Source organism: Aplidium turbinatum, chromosome 16, assembly GCF_918807975.1.
Source record: "Aplidium turbinatum chromosome 16, kaAplTurb1.1, whole genome shotgun sequence".
Taxonomy (NCBI): Eukaryota; Metazoa; Chordata; class Ascidiacea; order Aplousobranchia; family Polyclinidae; genus Aplidium; species Aplidium turbinatum.
Genome location: NC_137487.1, coordinates 10,148,271 through 10,170,325, shown reverse-complemented (window position 1 = coordinate 10,170,325; position 22,055 = coordinate 10,148,271). Strand labels below are relative to the sequence as shown.

Here is a 22,055-nt window from a genome sequence, read left to right as displayed (position 1 = left end):
AGTTTTACCAAAAATACCCGAGACTTACTCTTCAGTAGGCTAAAGCTTTGATGACATTGGAAGTCTGAGGTATCGCTCAGTAGGCTACAAGGCTAGTCTATATTATTAGGCCTATACTAAGCTTTGGTTACTGTGCAAAAATCTGTTGCATTTAATGCAGTATAGCCTTGGCTACTGTTTGTTTGTTTATCTTTATCCTGCATTGCGGGAAAGCGGACTTGAGCGCTATGCATCGGTGTACGCCTTCCGACGTACACCTGACCCACGCTGCAGCCGACGGCAATGTCTGTTTCCGGTTGTCTACTTTACTTATGTCTTAAATTTGGTACTACCCATTACTCGAAATCGATCACTGGGTAGAGGCAATTATCGTAAAGTTTCTTGTCTAGAGAAACAACAGCAAGTGCGGGTGGCTGGAGTCGAACATGCAGGCTTTCGACTGTGAGCCCAACGCGCTAACCACTCGCCATTGCTAACCACTACTGGTACAAACATATTTTGTCAAACAAACTACAAGGCTCATTCATTAACGCTATCATTTAGAAAAGCACAAGTAGGCTATATGAAGAAGAGACGTTACATTTTATGCTGATTCAAGCTAAAAATGAAGTTCTGAGCGCAGTGGTAACGCGCTCGACTCAAGATCACGCTGCTCTGGTTCGACTCTCGAAGTGTGCGCTTGAGCAACGAATTTCAGGACTGCTCTTCATGCAGCGGCAAGTGGTGGATGGATTTAATTTCCCGGCAACAACATTTCAACAATCAAAAAAACGTTACTCTGCCAATCTCAGTAACTAACCTTGCGTTGAAAAACTTTACAAGTATGTGAAAATTCCAGGAATAACCTATCAAGGCTTTGTCCAGTCCGAGGATAAAAATTTAAAATCGAAGAAAACCGTCAACGATTGAGTCAAAAACGAGTTTCGAAGGTCTGATAGTAATTTTTGCACAAACCTTACATAACATTCTATTTTTATTTATTTATTTGCAATCAGAGTCCATAGAATTCAAATTTTTAACAGTCATCACCCAAAATATCAGACCAACACATCAAGCAGGCTACATCAAACAACGTACAAAATACTGTTGTAGTGAATATAAAATGTAGAATTAAAATAGTAATCAGAAGACATAATATTGCGCAAAAGTGGATACGTTGATCTTTTGCAACGTTCTACAAATGCATAGCAATTTTTTCTTAATAGAGCATCAAATGTTAACACGTCGTTCTGTACCTGATACACTCTAGCACTGTCGCATCTCGACAACTTGTGGATAATTCTGCACGAGTCGTTGTAAGCAACTCTTATGCGATTTAAAGTAGAAGTTTTATAATTAGGCCTACACCATAGCTGCGAACCATAGGCTACATTGGCATACAATATGATTGGTACATTACATTTATAACTTCGGTAGAGCAATTTCCAAACTTGGACCTAAGCTGATTGGCAGCGACATAAAGAGATCGCACTTGCCTTTTAATATCCGCGTCATCACTGATGATATCATCAATCAATATACCTAAATATTTCACTTGTCTAACAAATTTAATTTGTGTATTGTACCAGTGGCGTATATTCAGGGTGTTCAAGGTGTGCACTGCACACCCCAAGAAATCCAGAAAAAAAGAAAATTTCCATCGGTTGTCCATGTTCTTTACTTTCATGATATTCTAACATCTTGCTGCATGCTGATTGCTTTCTTTTCAATTGCAAAACTCGTCCCCTTCTAATTTTAATACTCCAACGTTTGAGGTCATTGCCTTTAATTTTTTTCCGTCATTACCTTTAAGCTGGGTGTGCAGTGCAGTGTGCACTGACAGCTTTGCGAGTGCTATTTAAAATAAACAATTAAGAAAAATGACGTCACAAGGCAGCGAAAACAGCAATGGTTTTAGGTCAGCCAGGCTGTGCACTCGCTGATCTGCACACCTTGGCGCGTCATTGGGGGAATCCCAGGCAATAGCAAGTTTTAGCTTGTTGGATTAGAGTTTGAGGTGATCAGCGTTGGAAACAACTTTTGCTAGAACTGAAGCAAAAGCAAGCTTTCTACGACGATGTAATTCAAAAATTTATTGCACAAACAAGAATCGAATTATGCTATAGATGAATTTTCCTTCTGTAGTCGAGGTGTTAAACATTTTCGTTTTTACTAAGTAGTACGGCGGATAAAAGTACAGCCGACCAACATAGCAATCGACTTTCTTTTCTTGTTTATTATCGAGTTGCTTTGCTATTGTTTTTTGTTTTAACTTTCACCTGTTTGTTTTTAATTCGCTTGTACATTGCTCAAGGTGTTGCGACCGTGTCTAATCCTTGCATGAAGTAAATCATTTCCATCTCGAGCACGCTTTAACTTTCGCGTTTTTTCAGACTCCTGCTGTGTTATGGCAAGTAATATTGTTCGTTTTGATGGTCGGAAATAAAAAGTAAACTGAAGTATGAGACTTTAGAAATGCAACTTAATGTTTGATATTATTAAGTCTTTCATTCAATGCGCTGTCAAATAAATATCTACTTTGTATTCTTCTCCATTCCGACAACATTATTTTTGTCAGTTCTGTTCATGTTCAGAATTTGTGCTGAAAATGCTCTCTGAACGCACCAAATTCAATGTTAATTTTAACAATTTTTTGGGGGAGGCCCCCCAGACCCCCCGCTGTTGCTTTGCCATCACTGAACACCCTGTCAAAGTGGTCACGGACCACGGTACGCCACTGTATTGTACAGCCGCATGCATGGAGAAGTCAAAACTTTAAATTTGCGACCTTGATGGACCAATCCAACAGTTTTGTCACAGTTGAAAATAATGTCATGTCTAGAAGCATAGGATTTACAGACATCAGACCCCGATAGCTCAATTGGCTAGCGCGTCACTTCTGGAACGAAGAAGCTTCAAGATCAAGCAGCGCTGGTTCGACTCTCGGGGTGTGCGCTTGAGCAACGCACGTTAAGGACTGCTCTCCATTCAGCGGCACCTAGTGAATGGAATAGCTCCCCGGCAACAAGAATTCAACAATCGGAAACTTCACTCTGTCAATCTCGGTGACCGGCCTGCGTCAGTGATTCAAAGCCTCTACAAGTATGCGAAACTGCCAGGGTTAAGCTCTGCAAGAAGCTTTCCCAGTCCGAGGATAAAAATTCAATCAATCAATCAATGAGTTTTTGGGTACCTTTAGCATTTGGACTAAATACACACAAGTCATCTGCAAACATTAGGTGATTCAAGTGAGATGAACCAGTATTACATCCGACATCTAGGGAATTCAATTCAGTCGATAAGTCATCTATATACAAAGAAAACAGGTAAGGACTTAAAACCCCTCCCTGCCTTACTCCGTTGGTGACATAGATAGGGTCAGAAGTTTGATTCCCCCACTTTATTCTCATTATTTGTTCTTTATACCAATGCTTCAATAATCGTACAAAACACTATATCTATAAGAGTGTCACGTATGTAGTATGCAGTGCCATGTCAAGGAGAGTCCGGCCTACCTTGTGTGGTTTGGTCTGGGCTGTTTGCAAAAATTAGTTTGTTTTCAGGTTCAAAACCTGTTTCTGGCTGGTTAATTTTTAGAATCTGGCAACTCTGTCACTAGTGTTATGAAGAATTGACACTACAGGTCATCATAGAAGATTTCGGACAGTGTTAGAGAGAGAGGACAGTTAATAAAGCACTGTTTTGTTTGTGGTCCAGTAGCTCCTTGATGTACAGGAATTTAAACATTGCCGCAAAGAAATGTCCGAGTGATTTTTAGCCGTCGGACACAGCGTATCAAACTAGGCCAATTTATTTTTTTGTTCGAATTTTATGCCATCTGGCAACTCTGGTGTTAAGACCATTGAATTGAACAAAGCGTTTACATTAACAATCAATCATTTCAATCATTTTATTTTTCGTCATTAACGCGTCCGGGACGAAAAAGATACTAACTACAAAAATCGATATAAACCTACCAGCACGTTAACGAACGGGAAAAGGTGGCAAAACCTTGAAAGGTTTAAAACGTGCCTGAATGAAAAATTATGTAGTAGGCTAGGTATATATCAGTAGTTAGCACGGCCACAAAACCCAAAAATACAAATAGCAAAAAATAAAACAAAAACAGAGAGAAGCACACATGTAGTAATAACAAGAACAATATGTACAGATGAGTTATTTCAAAGTTTCAAATAGGAATATAAACTTCAAGGATGTTTTAAGAAATTTTGTAAATTTTTAAACATGACTGTTTGCCATGTCTGTTGGCAATGTTCTAATATAAATAATAACACAGATCATGCGGGCTGCGGCGCTGGTTCGACTCTCGAGGTGTGCGCTTGAGCAACGCATTTCAGGACTGCTCTCCATTCAGTGGAACCTAGTGAATGGAATAATTCCCTGGCAACAACTCTTCAACAATAGGAAAACTTCACTTTGCCAATCTCGGTAACCAGCCCTGTGTCAAGAGAGCCTCTACAAGTATGCGAAACTACCAGGAATAACCTATCAAGGCTTTGTCATTCCGAGGATAAAGATTCAAAACCAACCAAACATAACCATAGGAGATGGGGAGCAGGAGAGGCGGTTGCTCTCCCATTAAAAAAAGTGTTACAAATTTAGGCAAAAATTTCTAGTTATTTGGGCAAATCAATCTTACCTCGATGTTTTGACATCTCTCCAGTTTACAAACTTTGCTTAATTGTTAGGCAGTGGCTATTTGACCGGCGCCGGTCTTTGAATCTGAAACACTATTTGACCGGTCATGACGTCACTATATAGGGCACTTCTTCCTTTTTCTCTTTCAAAGCAAAAGACGAGAAGAATGCCTATATAAGTTCTAAATTCAACTATTATGTTCAACTGATTGGGTGGCGCGTGGGATATGTCTCCGGTTGGTGTTCCAGAGGGAATAAGTTCGATACTACGCGGAAGCGTTTTTTTTTTTAAAGTTTTAACTAAATTTTGACCCGAAGTGACTCAATCGTTAGGCTGCTGCATTTTTGTGGTCAATTTTTAATTTCAGAAGCCTACAGCCCAATTTTTTATGTCTTTTCAACTATGAGTAATAAAGTCAGAGTTTTTTAATTTTCTTGAATTTGAGAATTCTCTGGATAATTTTCCGTTTGTCATAAGAGAATGTGACTGTTTTTGCCGAACAACGCAAAAATGTAATGCGTGACCGAACGACAAACTATGAGTAATAAAGTCAGAGTTTTTTAATTTTCTTGAATTTGAGAATTTCTCTGAATAGTTTTCCGTTCGTCATAAGAGGATGTCATTAAAACTTAAAAAAAAAAAAACGCTTTTGCGTAGTATCGAACTCATTCCCTCTGGAACACCAACCGGAGACGTATCCCACGCGCCACCCAATCAGTTGAACATAATAGTCGAATTTAGAACTTATATGGGCACTCTTCTCGTCTTTTGCTTTAAAAGAGAAAAAGAAAGAAGTGCCTATATAGTGACGTCATGACCGGTCAAATAGTGTTTCAGATTCAAAGACCGGCGCCGGTCAAATAGCCACTGCCTAATTGTTATAACTTGTTAGATACAGTGCATTGATATTTTCCAATGAATGTACTGTAAAATGTATATATCATCGATTTTGGAAACTATAGGCTACATTACATATAATATGGTTTTGCAATTTGGGCAGAATGGTAAGTTTTGATTTAACATTTGCGAAAAGTAAGTGTAAACAAGCAGTTTTGACAAGTACAGTAGAGGTAAGCTTGTTCACTAGCATGTAGGCTACATTTCTTCATGGTTAAGATTTAAAAGCTTGCTTGGTAGCCTACTGATAACATTAAGAGTTTTTTTTTATATCCTACTAATGCAGAACTGCATTTATTTGGGCAAAAATGTCTAGTTATTTGGATAAATCAATTTTTACCATGAGTTTTTAACATTGTATCATACCAGTTTAGAAACTTTACAAATTATGAAGTAGGCTACCGTACATTAGCATTTTTCTTCGGCTGTGGCTATATTTACACTATAGCGTAATAATAGCTTCAATAGTATTGCCAGATAAGGAATTCTGCCCTCATTTGAGAAAAGTTTAAAGCTGTTGAAAACAAAACCTTGTGTTTTGGAATCTTTTTTTTAGTCCTGGGCAAAGATCACAACCCTAACCTTATTCCTAACTCTAACCTTAACTTTAATCCTAACTCTGCCAGCACCTGATTGTAACCATGGCAACAAGTGGGTAAAAATAGCCACTTTGTTTTTCTTAGAATGTAAAATGTAGCATCATCACTTTTGAGAGCTTTTGTATTTGGTAGCCTACCGTATTCCAATTCAGGCTGAATGTTAAGCTTCGACTCAGTCATCATCATAATCCATCGTCGGTTTGTTCCCCACTAGTGGGGGTGGCTGATTGTTTCCACGCAGCAATTGTTTTAATCCCTTTTCTCCATTTCACCCTGTCCCTTGCATCTTCCTCCTTCAGTCCGACTTTTTTAAATTCATCCTTCACTTGTTGTTTCCACGTTCTTCTTGGACGACCGCGTTTCCTCTTCCCATCCACCTTTAGATCTAGCAGTATCAGTATCTGCAGAAATTAAGTGTAAAAAAATTAGGCAAATTTTGTTTGCCCCCTCGAAATATGTTACTCTCCTACGGCTATGACTTTAGCTATTGTTTTTTTTTTCAATTTTTTTTTAGATGAATATAAATGCCGTAGCCCACTGTAAGAACAAACAAGTTTGGACTTGTGATTCCCTGGTAGAGACATTGTTTTATGGAATTGTAATGCCAAGAGATTGATAAGATTAGACTAGTAATTGAAACCACCAGCATAAATTTCATGAAAGCTTTTACACCTTGACCTTACCAAATTTTGTCCCCACATGAGCCTTTGGTGAAGTTATATGGGCGTCTATGGTTTCAGCAGTACAATCCGTCAAATAGAGCCAATCTTTATGTCTTCCTTCAAGCATGTCTTATAATATTTTTGCCAAAGGCATGGCCACATGCTCTTGAGCGGTGTCAAACTGGCACCCTTTTGATTATTATCAAACCAGAGTTTTTTGCAGCCATTATTTGTTTCTGAAACTATTGGATACTCAAACAAACATTGGCCAAAAATTGCAAGTAACCTAACTACAACTATATTTAATACGATAAATGATATTAATACTACAAAAAAGTGCTCATTGCCAAGCGCAATGCGAAGCAGAGCTAATTTAAGTTAATTGAATCACTATTATCAAAGTAACCTTTACAGCCTGTTGCACCCTTTGCGGGATCACTAGTAGGTGCTCATTCAAATAGAATACAAATGTAAAATAGAATAAGTATATACCTTCTGACATTCTCGCAAAGGATGCATCAGGCTGTAAAGGTTACTTTGATAATAGTGATTGAATTTGCTATAACTATATTTAAGTAGGCTACTGATGGTTCAAAATTAAAATCCTTAGGTCACATTTTCTAAAATATCTTTATGTTTCTCTTGTTATGTTTCACACCTCATTTTATTTTTAATAGTCTAAGCTGATATTTTAATTAATCGGTATCAGAAAGTGACATTAAGGTCACCATGAATAGTCCTTACTATTACATAAACAACTATTTCAACCCAACTAAAACTGATGTGGAAGGCGTTTCTACTGCCTGTAAGTATTTTGCTTGTGTTGTGTACATTTATTTTATTTTTGGATAAGTTGCCTTTTTTTATTATATATTGTTTAAGATTGTCTTCAAACTGACATAGAGGTGTGAATTTAATCTTAGAATTCTTCAGGCTATTATTGTTTTTGTTTGTTTGAGAAAAGCTTTTGTAGGTTGGCTATTGCTATTTTACATTCACTCACTCACTTCCACTGGTGGATGCCATTTCTGTAATTAGTTTCATAAGTGTTTTCATATCCTTTTAGTCGAAATGATCATTCATGTAGCATTGTTTTTGTATTGTGAGTTGGGAAAGTTTGTTGGAAAGATTATGGAATCATGATTAAAGGTAATAGTGACTGCAGTGTGTTTTGCGAGTCATGATTATGTTTGAAGTTATTTGAATCTTAAAGTTCAATTTATTCCCAGCTTGTTTGACATACGAAAATGTGAATTCTCAAGACGAGCTTTGGACAAATGAAGAAACAATCTGGCTGTTAGGAAAGAAGTTTAACCTACCCCAGCAAAGAGACAAGTTTATTAATTTTGTCAAGTATGTATATGTCATATGTATATGTATGTATATGTCCTTGGTAATTTTTTCAAGTACTTGTGTTGTGTCAACTGCTTCAATGTGATAATACTTTGTTTACTGATGGTTATGAACAGTATATAAACTTGACAATACATTAATATTTAGGTCCAGGTTGTGGTTTACCTATCGGAAAGGTTTCAGTGGCATTGGGGATTCAGGTTTAACCTCCGATGCCGGGTGGGGATGCATGCTTCGCTGTGGTCAGATGTTGCTAGCACAAGCTTTGTCTGTGCTGACATTAAATGAAGGTACTGTATGATCAATGAGCATGAGTTACCTGGGCCCTTGGCAATAAAATAAAAATAAAATGTAATAAATAATACATAGGGCTAGTTTTTATTGCTGCAGAAAGTTGCGCTTCTGCAGTCTGCGCTAATATTTCAAAGGCAGTACTTCATCGATTCATTCATGTGATTTCTTCTTGTACGATGTCAAATGTTTTCAAGGTATCTTTGTTGACTATCATTTACCTAGAATTGTTGAAGCTTTGCATAACACTGTATGAAGTTACTTGGCAATAAAATAAATTATAATACTGGTGCCTGGTGGTCGGAATGGCCCGTTTCGGCTAGTCCGATTGGGCTGATCCGATTCGGCTAGTCCGATTCGGCTATTACCCTTTTCGGCTACAGCCCGATTCGGCTAGTCCGATTTGGCTGATCCGATTCGGCTAGTTCCCTATTGGGCTACAGCCTTTAGCGGTTAGTTCCCTATTCGGCATTTTTTTGAAAATCCAACGATAATCCTTCTGTAATCCAACAAAATCCAACATCGTTTCTTTTGCATTCCGACAAATTTAGCGAAAAATGTTTGAATTATTAAATTTCTTTTATAGTTGAAATTATCGAAGCTTTAGATGAGTGGGGTTTTGACCTAACCCTTGAGATCTTAAAACTAAAAAGCGAATTAAATTTATTTTTGAACTATTAATGTTTGCTCAGATGAAATTGACATGCATCATGCGTCGCCGTCTGCATGCAAACTTAGAATATATTAGAATCCTCAACTATTACAAAATTCTAAATCCAACGACGCCTTCTGTTTATTTACAGTAGAGAATTTTGTATTTTGATCTCGAAGCTTTAGATGAGTGGGGTTTAGACCGAACCACTGAGATCATAAATCATATTTATGACACCGGCATAGGCGCCGACTTTTAATTTTGCACGGGGTGGCGGATAGCACAATATGGCAACCTAAAAACTTTCAAACTGCATGTTTTTGTTTTTTACTAAGCGTGTTTCGTAGATGCAATTGTCTTTTCACACCTGATTTGTAGCTCGATTATTTACAAAACAACTTTACAACAAACCACAGGAAGTATGTCGTGAATTTTATTGTTACGTTGTCGCTCCGACATTTAACATTTGGCAAAAGTATTTTTGCGAACGGCAGCTCTGTCAATCCAACTGTTAATCAACTGGTCAAGTTGTAACCGTTAAGCTTCAGCTTGATAAACATTTAAAATTAGGATGTGGTTCTATCGCTGTTGCGTCATGGTAGATCACAAGTAGGTTTTTATGCGCCTGAGTGCATTACTAAACGATCGCTCCGCCTCGCAGGTGGTGGAAGGCAACGATAAGTATATTTTCACAATGCAGACCACGTTTAGAAGCATTAATGAGATTGTTTCATTGCTTGCAAATAGATCAAACAGTTGCGACAGTTGAACGCTTTTTCGGTGGCATCTTTAAGCTGAATAAAACTGGAATGTCGGGGAAAACTTTTACTGGACGACTTTTTGTAATTTTTTCTATGATGTAACAAGCAACTCCTAACTTATGTCAGACCAATAAATTCCCTCCTCAAAACTTTTACAGGACAACTTTTCGTAATTTTTTCTATGATGTAACAAGCAACTCCTATGTAAGACCAATAAATTCCCGCCTCACAATTTGTCACGCATTGACACGCAATATTACATTATTACTGCATGAAGTAGATAACAAAGTAGAAATTAAAGCAAGAAGTAGATGACAGTACACTCCAATTGAAATCGGAAAATAATTCAAAATGCAAAATCTTGACTAATTGAAAAAGGTTGCTTTCATTATTGGAAATTGGCAGGGGGTGTAGCTTTCCTCGAATAGAATCATATAAACGTGTAAATTTGCAGAACGTTAAAACTGCTACTTTACTAGGTGCACTTTTTAAATAAAAACTCAAAAAGTTTCGAAAATTGCATTTTTTTTAATAAAATTTGAAAATAGATATTCATTTAGGAGGTGGAGCTATAAATCATCGAGATAATTTTATTTCCAAGTATTTTATAGCTGTCATAATTTATAGCGATATTATGAGCAGTTTAAAAATTTTCAAAAAAGATTTTTGAGGGAGGCAATGGAAAGATCGTATTTTATTGATTAATAAATCCCATTGTAAACCTAACAAATGTAACAATGACTTATGACAAGTAACAAATAAAACGATCGCAACAACAACAAGGAAAAAACTCGTAGCCACGTGTTGCGTAATCTTCACGTAGCTTGCTTGATGTTACGCGAGTATCATGCTTGTGACAAAAACAATCATTTTCTTCGCAATACTGTATTGGTTCACCCCTTGCTTTACGTTGACTTGAAGCGAAAACCAATGATCAAAAAAAGATTTAAACGTCCGTTCAAATTACATTTATTTGCAGTAAGTAATGTAACCTAAACGGGGTGGCTGCCATCATGCCATAGAGGTTATGGGGTGGCGTGGCTGGCCACCCCGTAAGTCGGCGCCAGTGGATGCATTAGACATTTGCATTTTTGTAATGATTTTCAAGCGAAACAGAAGTGTTTTGTTAGTTGTTCGAGTGTGTTATTGTTCAAAATACATTTAAAAACTTACATACGAGTTATTAATTAGAGATTAGCATAAATTTGATGCTTTAAAACAAAGTCATATATTATCATTTATTTCAAAAAATAAAGTCATATTTTTCAATTTTTTAGGTAAAAAAAATGGCCCTAGTAATAAGTAATAGCACAACGTCACTATCAAAGCAGTTGTAATTATTAGATTAGGCCAGTCCGTGGTGCATTCCCAGGTCCAACGTCAATGCAGGTGAACAATGGTTGCGATTATTACAATTCAAGTACTTGACATTTCTTGGCACATTTTCTCAAATGATCAAAATATAGTCATCATAACACACATTATTACCTGATTTGTTGCCACACAAGTGTGGATGCGAGCCTTGCATTTCTCATCACGTCGGGAACAACGCCAGTATTTCTTAAGCCCGTCTGGACTATATTGAGCTAGTTGAAACATGTAGCCATCATGTAGAAAAACCTCACCTTTGCGCTGCGTACTAATCGATTCCTCTGCCATGATCAAGTAACATCAACTGAGAGTCTAACGAAGGAACTAACCAAAGGAATTTCAGGTCATGTAACGCCGAAACCCAGGTTTACTCTGAACTGCCACTTAGGTTTTAACTTCATCTTTTATGGCAAACGCTATTTGGCAACTGTCTTTTTTTCGTTGACACGTTTTGGCTGAGACTTCATCTCATTAACCCTTATTGGTAATCATGAAAACTGTTATTTTCATGTAAAACACATATTTTGAACGAACCCAGACATCAAAACTCGTCATTTTTACATTGATTCAACGTCTGCAGACGTTGAATGAATGTAAAAATGACGTATTTTGCCGTCTGGGAAAGCACTCAAAGGTAAACACTGGATAAAATGCAAGAATGCAAAAGATACCATATTGTTGAATTAAAATACAAAATCCTCTAAATAAACAGAAGAACCGGACATACATTTCTCTTTCAAAACAAAGCTTCGTTCCTAAACTTTTCATCAAATTTTCCTATAATTCAACTGATGATCCACTGGGATGCACGGTGTGACAAAACATTTTAAATAAAGTAAACAATATCACACCAAATCAGAAGAATCGGTTTATTTAAATACAGAGCTTTCGCCACACAAGTGTGGCTTCATCAGTATAAACTGCAACAATAATAAAGAATGATATACTATTAAGATGGTTATAAAATTTAATGAAAGTGTTAAAAAAGTAGATAATATAGTAAAGAAATAGAAAAGATCAAATATTATACATAACTATAAGACTTTAGGTCAATACACTAGATAATAAGATGATAATTAACATGTAAAAATTCAAATCTATTAAAATTGTAATTGGAGAGAACTTTTAACTATAAAACTAGTTTCTACGTATTGTAGCTCCTATCATTTGTCTGACTTGTCTGACTTCTAACGATGACATAGCCTACACTATTTATTATCGTGATAGCAAGGGATGAAAACAAACTGAACTGCTAATTCAAAGAATGTTGAGATGCAAACAAACTGAACCGCTAATTTAAACAGAACTAAATTCTAAGAATGTTGAGATGCAATGACATTGGCATAGCAACGATAGGTTAAAAGTAAAAATGCATTTCAATAATGATGTCATTAATAATGGTCAATAATAATGGTTTTTACTTTTAACCTATCGTTGCTATGCCAATGTCATTGCATCTCAACATTCTTAGAATTTAGTTCTGTTTAAATTAGCGGTTCAGTTTGTTTGCATCTCAACATTCTTTGAATTAGCAGTTCAGTTTGTTTTCATCCCTTGCTATCACGATAATAAATAGTGTAGGCTATGTCATCGTTAGAAGTCAGACAAGTCAGACAAATGATAGGAGCTACAATACGTAGAAACTAGTTTTATAGTTAAAAGTTCTCTCCAATTACAATTTTAATAGATTTGAATTTTTACATGTTAATTATCATCTTATTATCTAGTGTATTGACCTAAAGTCTTATAGTTATGTATAATATTTGATCTTTTCTATTTCTTTACTATATTATCTACTTTTTTAACACTTTCATTAAATTTTATAACCATCTTAATAGTATATCATTCTTTATTATTGTTGCAGTTTATACTGATGAAGCCACACTTGTGTGGCGAAAGCTCTGTATTTAAATAAACCGATTCTTCTGATTTGGTGTGATATTGTTTACTTTATTATACATTTCTCTGTTATCATTTTTAATGTAAAAATTCCTTTTGTGGTCCCTTTGTCTGAAACAAATAAAAACTGTGCTGTTGAAATTTCCGATTGTAGTTTTGGTCTCAATCTCATCAACATGATTCGGAGTAAGCTGTTTGTTACGTAATTCACAAGGCTAATTGTTCTGTGGAGTGACCATTCTGTTGCTCCGGTTTTTTTTGGTAAAGTTATGAATATAGAACGTACCATATCACTAGGGATGTAACCGGTGTCATAAATATGATTTATGATACTCCACTCATCTAAAGCTTCGAGATCAACTATTGTGGAATAAAATACAAAATTCTCTACTGCAAATAAACAGAAGGCGTCGTTGGATTTAGAATTTTGTAATAGTTGAGGATTCTAATATATTCTGAGTTTGCATGCAGACGGCGATGCATGATACACGTCAATTTTATCTGAGCAAACATTGATAGTTCAAAAATAAATTTAATTCGTTTTTTAGTTTTAAGATCTCAATGGTTAGGTCTAAACCCCACTCATCAAAAGCTTCGATGATTTCAACTATAAAAGAAGCGATATTACAACATTCTCTAAATAAACAGAAGACGTCGTTGTCCATTTTATGTGAGCAAACAGTTAAATTTAATAGTTCAAACATTTTTCGCTAAATTTCATTTCAATTTGTTTTTCTTTGTCGGAATGCAAAAGAAACGATGTTGGATTACAGAAGGATTATCGTTGGATTTTCAAAAAAATTGCCAAATAGAGAACTAACCGCTAAAGACTGTAGCCCAATAGGGAACTAGCCGAATCGGATCAGCCAAATCGGACTAGCCGAATCGGGCTGTAGCCGAAAAGGGTAATAGCCGAATCGGACTAGCCGAATCGGATCAGCCCAATCGGACTAGCCGAATAGTAGCAGACCCCCTGGTGGTAATGTTTGGCCGAGACATTTGTACAATCGGGTAATAGGTCACTATTCAGCTCAAGTCAATGATCCAAATATGAGTTTTAAACCGTTTGATCGCTTCAAAAAGTCAAAACAAGTAAAACAACTATATATATATATGATATATGTTTTTTTATCAATTTTTGTTTTGGTACAACCAAACTTGAAAAAAAATTGCCTTTTAGAAACAGAAAAGTTGCAATGTAAAATTTCTGAAAATAGCTCAAAAAAACTTACTGTGTATGTCTTGTTTATTTAAAAATCTCTACAAAAATTACCAGAACTTGCCCTGTTTAGTTTGTGAATATTATGTTGCTTATTCCAATTCTTCTCCATTACTTTAAGCATCAATTTCAGTTAGATAATTTTTCTTTCATGTTAATTTTTTAGAATCAGAATGGCAAGTAAGCGATGAAGAGCAGTCAACAGCTTACAAGGAAATCCTTTACAAGCTTTCCGAAAATTCAAATAGTTGCTACTCTATCCACCAAATAGCAGAGGCTGGAGTGGCGGAAGGTAAAGCCATTGGGCAGTGGTTTGGGCCAAACACAATATCTCAGGTTCTCAGGTACGTATGTAAAATAGTTCAGAAGGTTGAGCCTTCACTTATTTCTAAAGTACATTGATTGCAATTTTACTTTGGTGGTAATTTCAGTGTTACAAGAGCTGGCTGATAGGCTAAATTACATGCTCTTGTGACACTGAACCTTGAAATATGGACTATGTTCTGTGCTCTCATTTTTCTACCTAGTACTGCAAGTGCCACCTATTAATTATACAACTGTTTTGCAAAAAGTGCCAACTCATCAACTAACAACGAAATTTAGAAGACTCTGAAGAACAAATTGTACACTGTTTGTAATCATTGCCATTAGCTTATTACACAACTTTCAGAAATCTTACTTTTTTGTTGCGATCAAGTGTAGCATGTGAACCCCAAACAGAGAAGACATTGTATATATTGATTTTACGTTTTTAACAACCAAGAATTACGCTTTTTGACGCTAAACCATTCACTTTCAGACAGCGATCTAAGCTTGACCAAGACAGTCAGTTCACCATTCACGTCGCTATGGATAATACTGTCTGTATCAAAGAAATAGGTTTGTATTATATATCGTGGCCATACGCAGTGTATTTACTGCACGGCGTAGACCTGAAGGCCGAAATGGTGTGTCACTGTCTGCAGTTATTAATATATATACAGTATAATTATGTTAAATTTGTGTAGAGCTGCCAAATTTACTTCTTAGTGTTTTAGTTTGAATAATGATATCTACCTGATATAAAGTTTAGCATTTAAAGGGGATGATACGTTTTCTTCTCATTAGAGCAGATAGCCCAAAGTTATGTTTGATTAGCGTTACGGCGAATGAAAAATACTGACTTAGTATCCCCTGAATTTTGCGTGTGATTTTTTTTAGAAAACCTTTGCTCTTCATCGTTGGAAAGTCCGGAAAATGTAGATTCCTCGTCGTGTCTTCCATCTGGTGCTGATGCCGATACATCTCCAAACATTAGAGATTCTCATGACACGTCAAAGGATGAGAAGTCTGAACAATTTTGGAAACCTTTAGTTCTCATCATTCCTCTTCGCTTAGGCCTCTCAGAGATCAATCCCATATATTTCGATCACTTAAAGGTACATTTGAATCCATGTCAACGTTGACTGATCTCAAAGCTAATACTTATTTGTGATGATTCTCAAAATATTTTGTCATGCCAATGAGTTAGTAACAAGCAACAAGTATATTTCAAAGCACATACACCGAGTGGAATACGTAGGCTACTGCGTCGGTCATTCGCGAATGTAAAACATCTTCATTTTTGGGCTTGTTAATCACCCAAGCAAGGATTATGGCTTAACGTAAGCAACCAGACAACAAACCAACCGTTTTTTACAATGATTTTCAACGTCTGGATTAATGTAAAAACGGTTGGTTTGCTCTCTACAAAAATATTAGGCTGATGGTTGAGGGCCATGGGGGAATATACTACTGTATTGCAACTCTTACGCTTACATGGACAATTGGACACTAACTGCAAATTGATTTCGATTTCCAGGAAGTTTTGAAGTGGGAAGAGTCTGTTGGAGTGATAGGAGGCAAACCAAACCATGCTTATTACTTCCTTGGATGTAGTGATGACTCGTTGATCTTTTTGGACCCTCACACCACGCAGCTATGCGTTGAGTTTCCTGTAAGTAGTGGATAGCTTAAACTTCACTTGTTCTACTCTAAGAGCGAAGGTTGATATTACCGGCATAGACTGAAGATGGTAGCATAGATTTTAGTTATTTATAGACCTCGAAATAGTAATACTAATCTCACAATGTTTAATGGCAACACTGTCCAATGATTGCGTCGCCTGGATGGAATAACGTGACTGCTAGTGCTACAATCCAATACGCAATTAGAGCGTAGACTACACAGAGCGGCTGTTGAAGCAGTCTATTCTTTACGTTAACTTTCTTTTCTACCGATCTCCATTTAATAGGCGAATGAATACCTGAGAGTTTTTTTTTCATGTAGGATATAGAGTCAGGTGAACGTTTTGATGACGCAACTTACCATTGTGACTGCCCCAGCAAGATGTCGTTCAGCCAGCTCGATCCATCTCTTGCGCTGGGGTTTGTGTGCACAACGAGGTTCCAGTTTCAACGCTTCTGCAGCAAAATCACCTCGGTATGTTAATACGACGTATATTGTCACCCTTTGCTCAGCTATTATCATTAATTAGTGGATAGTGGCGGTGGGATGGCGCAACGGATAAGATGTTGGCTTTCCAATTATGCAAACCTGGTTCGACTCCTGGCTTCAGCTGGTTGTTGAAAACATCGCTCACCTTACCTAGGGTGTAATAAATTGGGTGGGCATCGCTGTGACAGGAAAGGCTACCGAGAGAAGGAACTGGCTACCCTACTCTCATTAGTGCCAAAGGCTTGGTACAATGAGAACCTTATCTTCTCATACCCGACACTTGAATCAAGTGTGGGACCACCTTTACGTTTCGTATACTCACCTCTAAGTCGGTAGATACAGGTTCGATACGAAAAATGGCACATTATCTTGTTCTTGCTTAGCAGTCAGCATTAAAGGAATGGATTCTGTGTAATAATAAACTCGTCTGCACTGAAACTGTCTGTCTTGTAAAGTGCTGGGTGCAACGCTAATCTGCAGTAAAATACTTCTGCAGACGTTGAATCAATGTAAAAACGACTGATTTACTTTCTGGGTTATATAAGTTGTAATTATTTTTTTTCTCCTTATCCTTCACAGTTCAACAAAACGAAAACTTCTCTACCACTGTTCGAAGTCTTAGAATCCTTTCCACAATTCCACATGAAAGAATCAAAACTTCTCACCATTAAATCTCTGAGTAGACAGAAGCGAAAAGAAGGAAGCAAAACCTTGGACCTTTTGGACAGCGACGCATGCCTTACTTTAGATTCTGACGATGATTTAGACTCTGACGATGACGAATTTGAAGTTTTAGAATTTCAATAGCTTAGTCTGCTAGCCTTTGTTGCTGCAGTTTATCTTTTGTCATAACGCAAAATAGGTTCTAGTTTATTATTATTACTTGTTGATGCTTCTGTTTAAACAAAACTCAGTGTTTCCAGAAACCATTTCGAAGACTTTTATGCTTGCCCAGGTTTACGCCCTTTAGCTGAAGATTGAATTTGTGTGTTTCTTAAAGTATGGAATAGATAATTTCTTGAGTTTTATTGGAAATGTATAAATAATAATAAAAGGTGTTCATCGGAAAATATACAAAACACACTTTCGACTTTTCTATAGTTTCTTATATTCGTAAATCTCCAATTTCTAGATCATGTATTTGACAAATCTGAAGAACGTCTGTGTTAAATTGCAAACTAAAGTTGCTTCAAATTACTGTAACCAATGACATCACCATAAAGGCCACAAAATTATTCAATGAATTACTATCACGTGGCAGATGCATCACTGCGTTCATTTCTGTGTCATCAGTACCTGGCTGGTGCATTCCCAGCTTGCTTAGTTGCCATTTTTCATCGTTTCAACGTCATCAGACAACAATGTTACTTACCCGTATTAGGATCAGTCTTTGTTTGGCAGGGAACTTTGTGTGAAATATTTCCCTGTTGTTTCAATTTCTTTTTGTCTAGATACAGTGCATTAACTCCTAACATTTTTCATATTCAATCGTTTTACCGTGTCAGTCGCCTGTTCTACAGGACGACTCAGAAGCAGAACCTGATTAAATACATTTCTTTCGGGGCATGTTCTCCGCGTTGGTTTTTGCGAATATTTTTAATGTCGGTCATGATCGCATTTTGTTGATTGCAAAGATTCTCTGACGTCATGTGATACAGCTTACAGACGAGTTTCCAAAATGAATTTTACGTTCAGCCTACATTTTTCCCATATTCCCCTTCAATCTTGATGTCTCTCTTTTTTTGTTTATTTGTTGTTTAACCTTATTGTACAATGTACATGTTATTATCGCATCGATATGCCCCCGTGTTGGTGACCGTTTTTTTGTATGATCTCCGTTTCAAAGCCATTATAAAGAATCTTTTCCTGTTCTTTATCACTGAGGTGTTGGAAGAGATTGAACCGATGTTAGAAGTCGGATGAATGGTGAATAAAGGAACTGCGACCATTATGTGTTCAATATCAGTCTGCTGCAAGGCTTGCTATTGGGGCTGCTTGGTACCTACTAAAGTGCGGTACGTATTTCGTTTCGTTACCCATTATTCAGACTTACAAGTGTTTAACTCCGAAGAGTGTTGTTGAATATTTTGTTTGGTTGTCTCGATGTCGTTTAATCTTCAGTTTAATTCCTTGTATAGAATTTTGGTTATGTTTCAAACATCCATAGTCACCAGCCACCACCGACCCAGACAGCGAAATCCGTCATTTTCAACGCCATCCGTCATTATCAACGTCTGCAGACGTTGAATCAATTTAAAAATGACAGATTTTGCAGCCTGGGGTAAATTTTCAGGAATTCGTACCCAGTTCTAGTGGAGGCGTTAACAATGATTTTGTCCTCTGACAGCCAATGCAATATTTACCTTGTTATTTATATCTTGCAAACTTTACCCAGGTTACTTACCGAATCTTTTTTTTTCGGATATTAGGTTAGTCAGCTACGTATACAGTAGGTGGAATACCGAAACTTAACTGATGCGACTTCATCACGCTGCGTTGAATTTAAGAAACGTTTACCTGTTCTGTGTTAGTAGCCTATTTGTGTGCTTCAAACGTTTCCATTGCTTCCATCAATCTTCAAGATTTCTACTCTTTTCGACGTGTTTGACGGTCAATGTAAAGTTTTTGAGCAATTCTTTCTTTAAGTCAGTGGAGCGGCATTTTCGTCACAATGCCAGATGTTCGACATCGCGGGATTTGAACGTCTTTTTTGACATTTTAATATAGGCTAAGTAATGTTTTACTGGGTATAAGTTATGGTGTTGCTAACAAAAAAGGTTTTGCTTCGAAAAGTATTTCAATTTGTTAATTTATAAGTGATACCTGACACATCCATTTACTAGTGTTTATTTTAGTATGCAGGATCGCATTAAAGCGGTCTTTTTCAAAGTTATGTTTTTCCGAGGAAAGGTTGTTGCTTGAGATTTATAAGCTTTAAAATCTTCCAGTTTTTTGTATCCTCAAAGGCTTTTCCACTCAATGGTACGGGCATGCGTGCTGTGAGCCGAAATCTTTCCATGCCTTGCAAAACCTTCCGTAGTCCGTACCGCAGCAGCAAGTCTTGGTTGCGCAATAGATTAATAAGTTCCATTGCTATAGGCCGCATAGAATCAAGTTTCAACTCAACTCGAAAGTTTTGTTTTTTAACTTTTATTAAGCTTCCACCACAAAGCATCAAGTTCATCTCAGGCGAGGAACGTGTGTGATGATGGTTAGTGTTGGAATTTCCACTTAGGCTAGGCTACGTGATTTCCTTGAGCGTAAACTCGACATTTTTATACATTTAATTTTAGGCAATGCCAATAGCAAAAGCAAGTGCGTCGTAAGAATGTTCCATTAGGACAAATCTGACGTAACACAAAGAATTGTGACGTAATGCGTCTGCAAAAATGTTTCTGTAATCTGTGTGCCGGCTTTATCATGAGGAGAAATGCATTGTAAAGAAATTTACAGGAAAGAGACTACTTGAAGGACTGTAGCCTACACAATACACCCGTCTGAAACATTCAGATAAAAAAGAAATAACATTAAAAATAGCCTTCAGTATTTCTAAACTCTTTTCTTTTTTCGTTTTTAACTGCAAAAAAGATCCAGTTAAAATTAATTTTAAAAACATAAAACTTTGCTAGGAATAGTAGACTGCCTAAAGAGCGTTTAAAATTGTAATGTTTGAGTTTCATCGTTAGTATCGGGCAATGGCGTAGCCAGCCCAAAATTTTGAGAAGGGCCAAATATTTTGACTTTAATAATTAATTTAACACTACTTTGTTTGGTAAAGCATATTATGACGAAAAATGCTGAATTGGCAAATTGATTTAGTGCCTAATTCAAAAGATAAGTTTAAAATCTCAATCAATTTCTAAAAATCTTGAGATTTTGTAGAAAAAAAAAAAACTATTCAACTGAGCCTGTTGAGTGTTGAGACGCTGCTCTGTGACTATACTGCGGCAGCCTAAGCAAAACAAAAATAACATTTAACAAAACGTTCAAAATCGCAGAGTCTAAATCTCAACCAAGCCAAAATTGCCTGAAAATAAGACGCAACACTTTTTCAATGGCGAAAATCATAGTCGTGTAGTAAAACCACAGGTAATCTACGATGTAGGGTAACATTATGATCTTGTCTGCTCACTGCTCGTATATGCTAGAAATATAATTATTAACAGTTCAAATTTTAAAAATTTGAGAAGGGCCGGGGCCCCTCCTGGCTACGCCTATGGCATTGGGTAGCCTATCTGTGGCATGGAGTTGACAGTGTTTTTTAAATGCCTAGAATAAAAATCAATAAACTAAAGACCAAACTAGTTTTAAGAGCAACAACATTGTCAGTGCAATCAATAATATTTCATACGGTACTAAAGAAACGCGATCCGTACTTTTTCGAGTTTGCACTGTTACCAACATAACAACGTCATTATTAATTATGCTGGAGAGCAGTTTTCTGCCTCCTGACAGCTGCTGACACAGTACTCCCACTGATGCTTTGTTTCTATTTTTCTAATAATAATAATGATATGGTTTTATTTACTGTCGCTCTACAACAGCTAAGGTCTTTTAGCGACAGGGCTCATTTTTAATTTTATATCAGGTTAACGATGTCATCACATCATTGCCCGGCTTGTTCTCTCTGCGTTATTCAAGAGAACATAATCGCTAATCGGTAACGTTCTCTTTTTAAAGTCTTCGGTTTGACCCGACTTGGAATCGAGCTCAGATCTAGGCTACCAGAGCCGAAGGCGAAACCACTTGGCCGCTGAGCTGGTTGTGCTTTGTTTCTAAATCTAAAGCCATGAACATTAAATTGAGCTCATGACTTAAACTTCAAAACTGGCATATTTTTTGCACAACTTAAAATTAAAAAGCTGATAAATATACGCTACAGGAACTACTTTAATTGTTTTCTTTTTTTTACTTCACAAACATAATGTTGCATTTCGTCTTCCCTTTTGCTTTGGTGAATTCAAATTACGTCACTTGAAAACAACATTTTTTCTTCGCTCAGCTGAGTGCGTTGAAGCGTAGCTCGAAGGAAAACATAAGAGCTGTCGGCTGAAGTTTTGCAATCAGCTTGCAGTAGTCAAACATAGTCAAACGTTCTTCTACGAGCACGTGGAGTTCAGTGACAAACAACAGTGTAGCCACTGTTGAAATATGAGGTTTGGGCTGAGCCACTGAAGTTAGATTTAAAGACATTGGAATGATTGGAACGTTAACTTACAGTAGTTTGATTTTTTCGTA

The 22,055-nt window shown here is 36.8% G+C and overlaps 1 protein-coding gene across 1 annotated transcript; it reads left to right on the top strand.

Moving 5' to 3' along the window:
- Positions 1–7,471: 7,471 nt before the first annotated feature.
- On the top strand, positions 7,472–19,704 carry LOC145785356 (cysteine protease ATG4B-like). Its single transcript, XM_082597011.1, has 9 exons — positions 7,472–7,601; positions 8,026–8,149; positions 8,297–8,439; positions 14,509–14,686; positions 15,142–15,221; positions 15,543–15,760; positions 16,183–16,317; positions 16,650–16,802; positions 17,397–19,704. Exons 1-9 carry the CDS (start codon positions 7,526–7,528, stop codon positions 17,622–17,624), a joined length of 1,335 nt encoding a protein of 444 aa, XP_082453137.1. The 5' UTR covers positions 7,472–7,525; the 3' UTR covers positions 17,625–19,704.
- Positions 19,705–22,055: the final 2,351 nt, after the last annotated feature.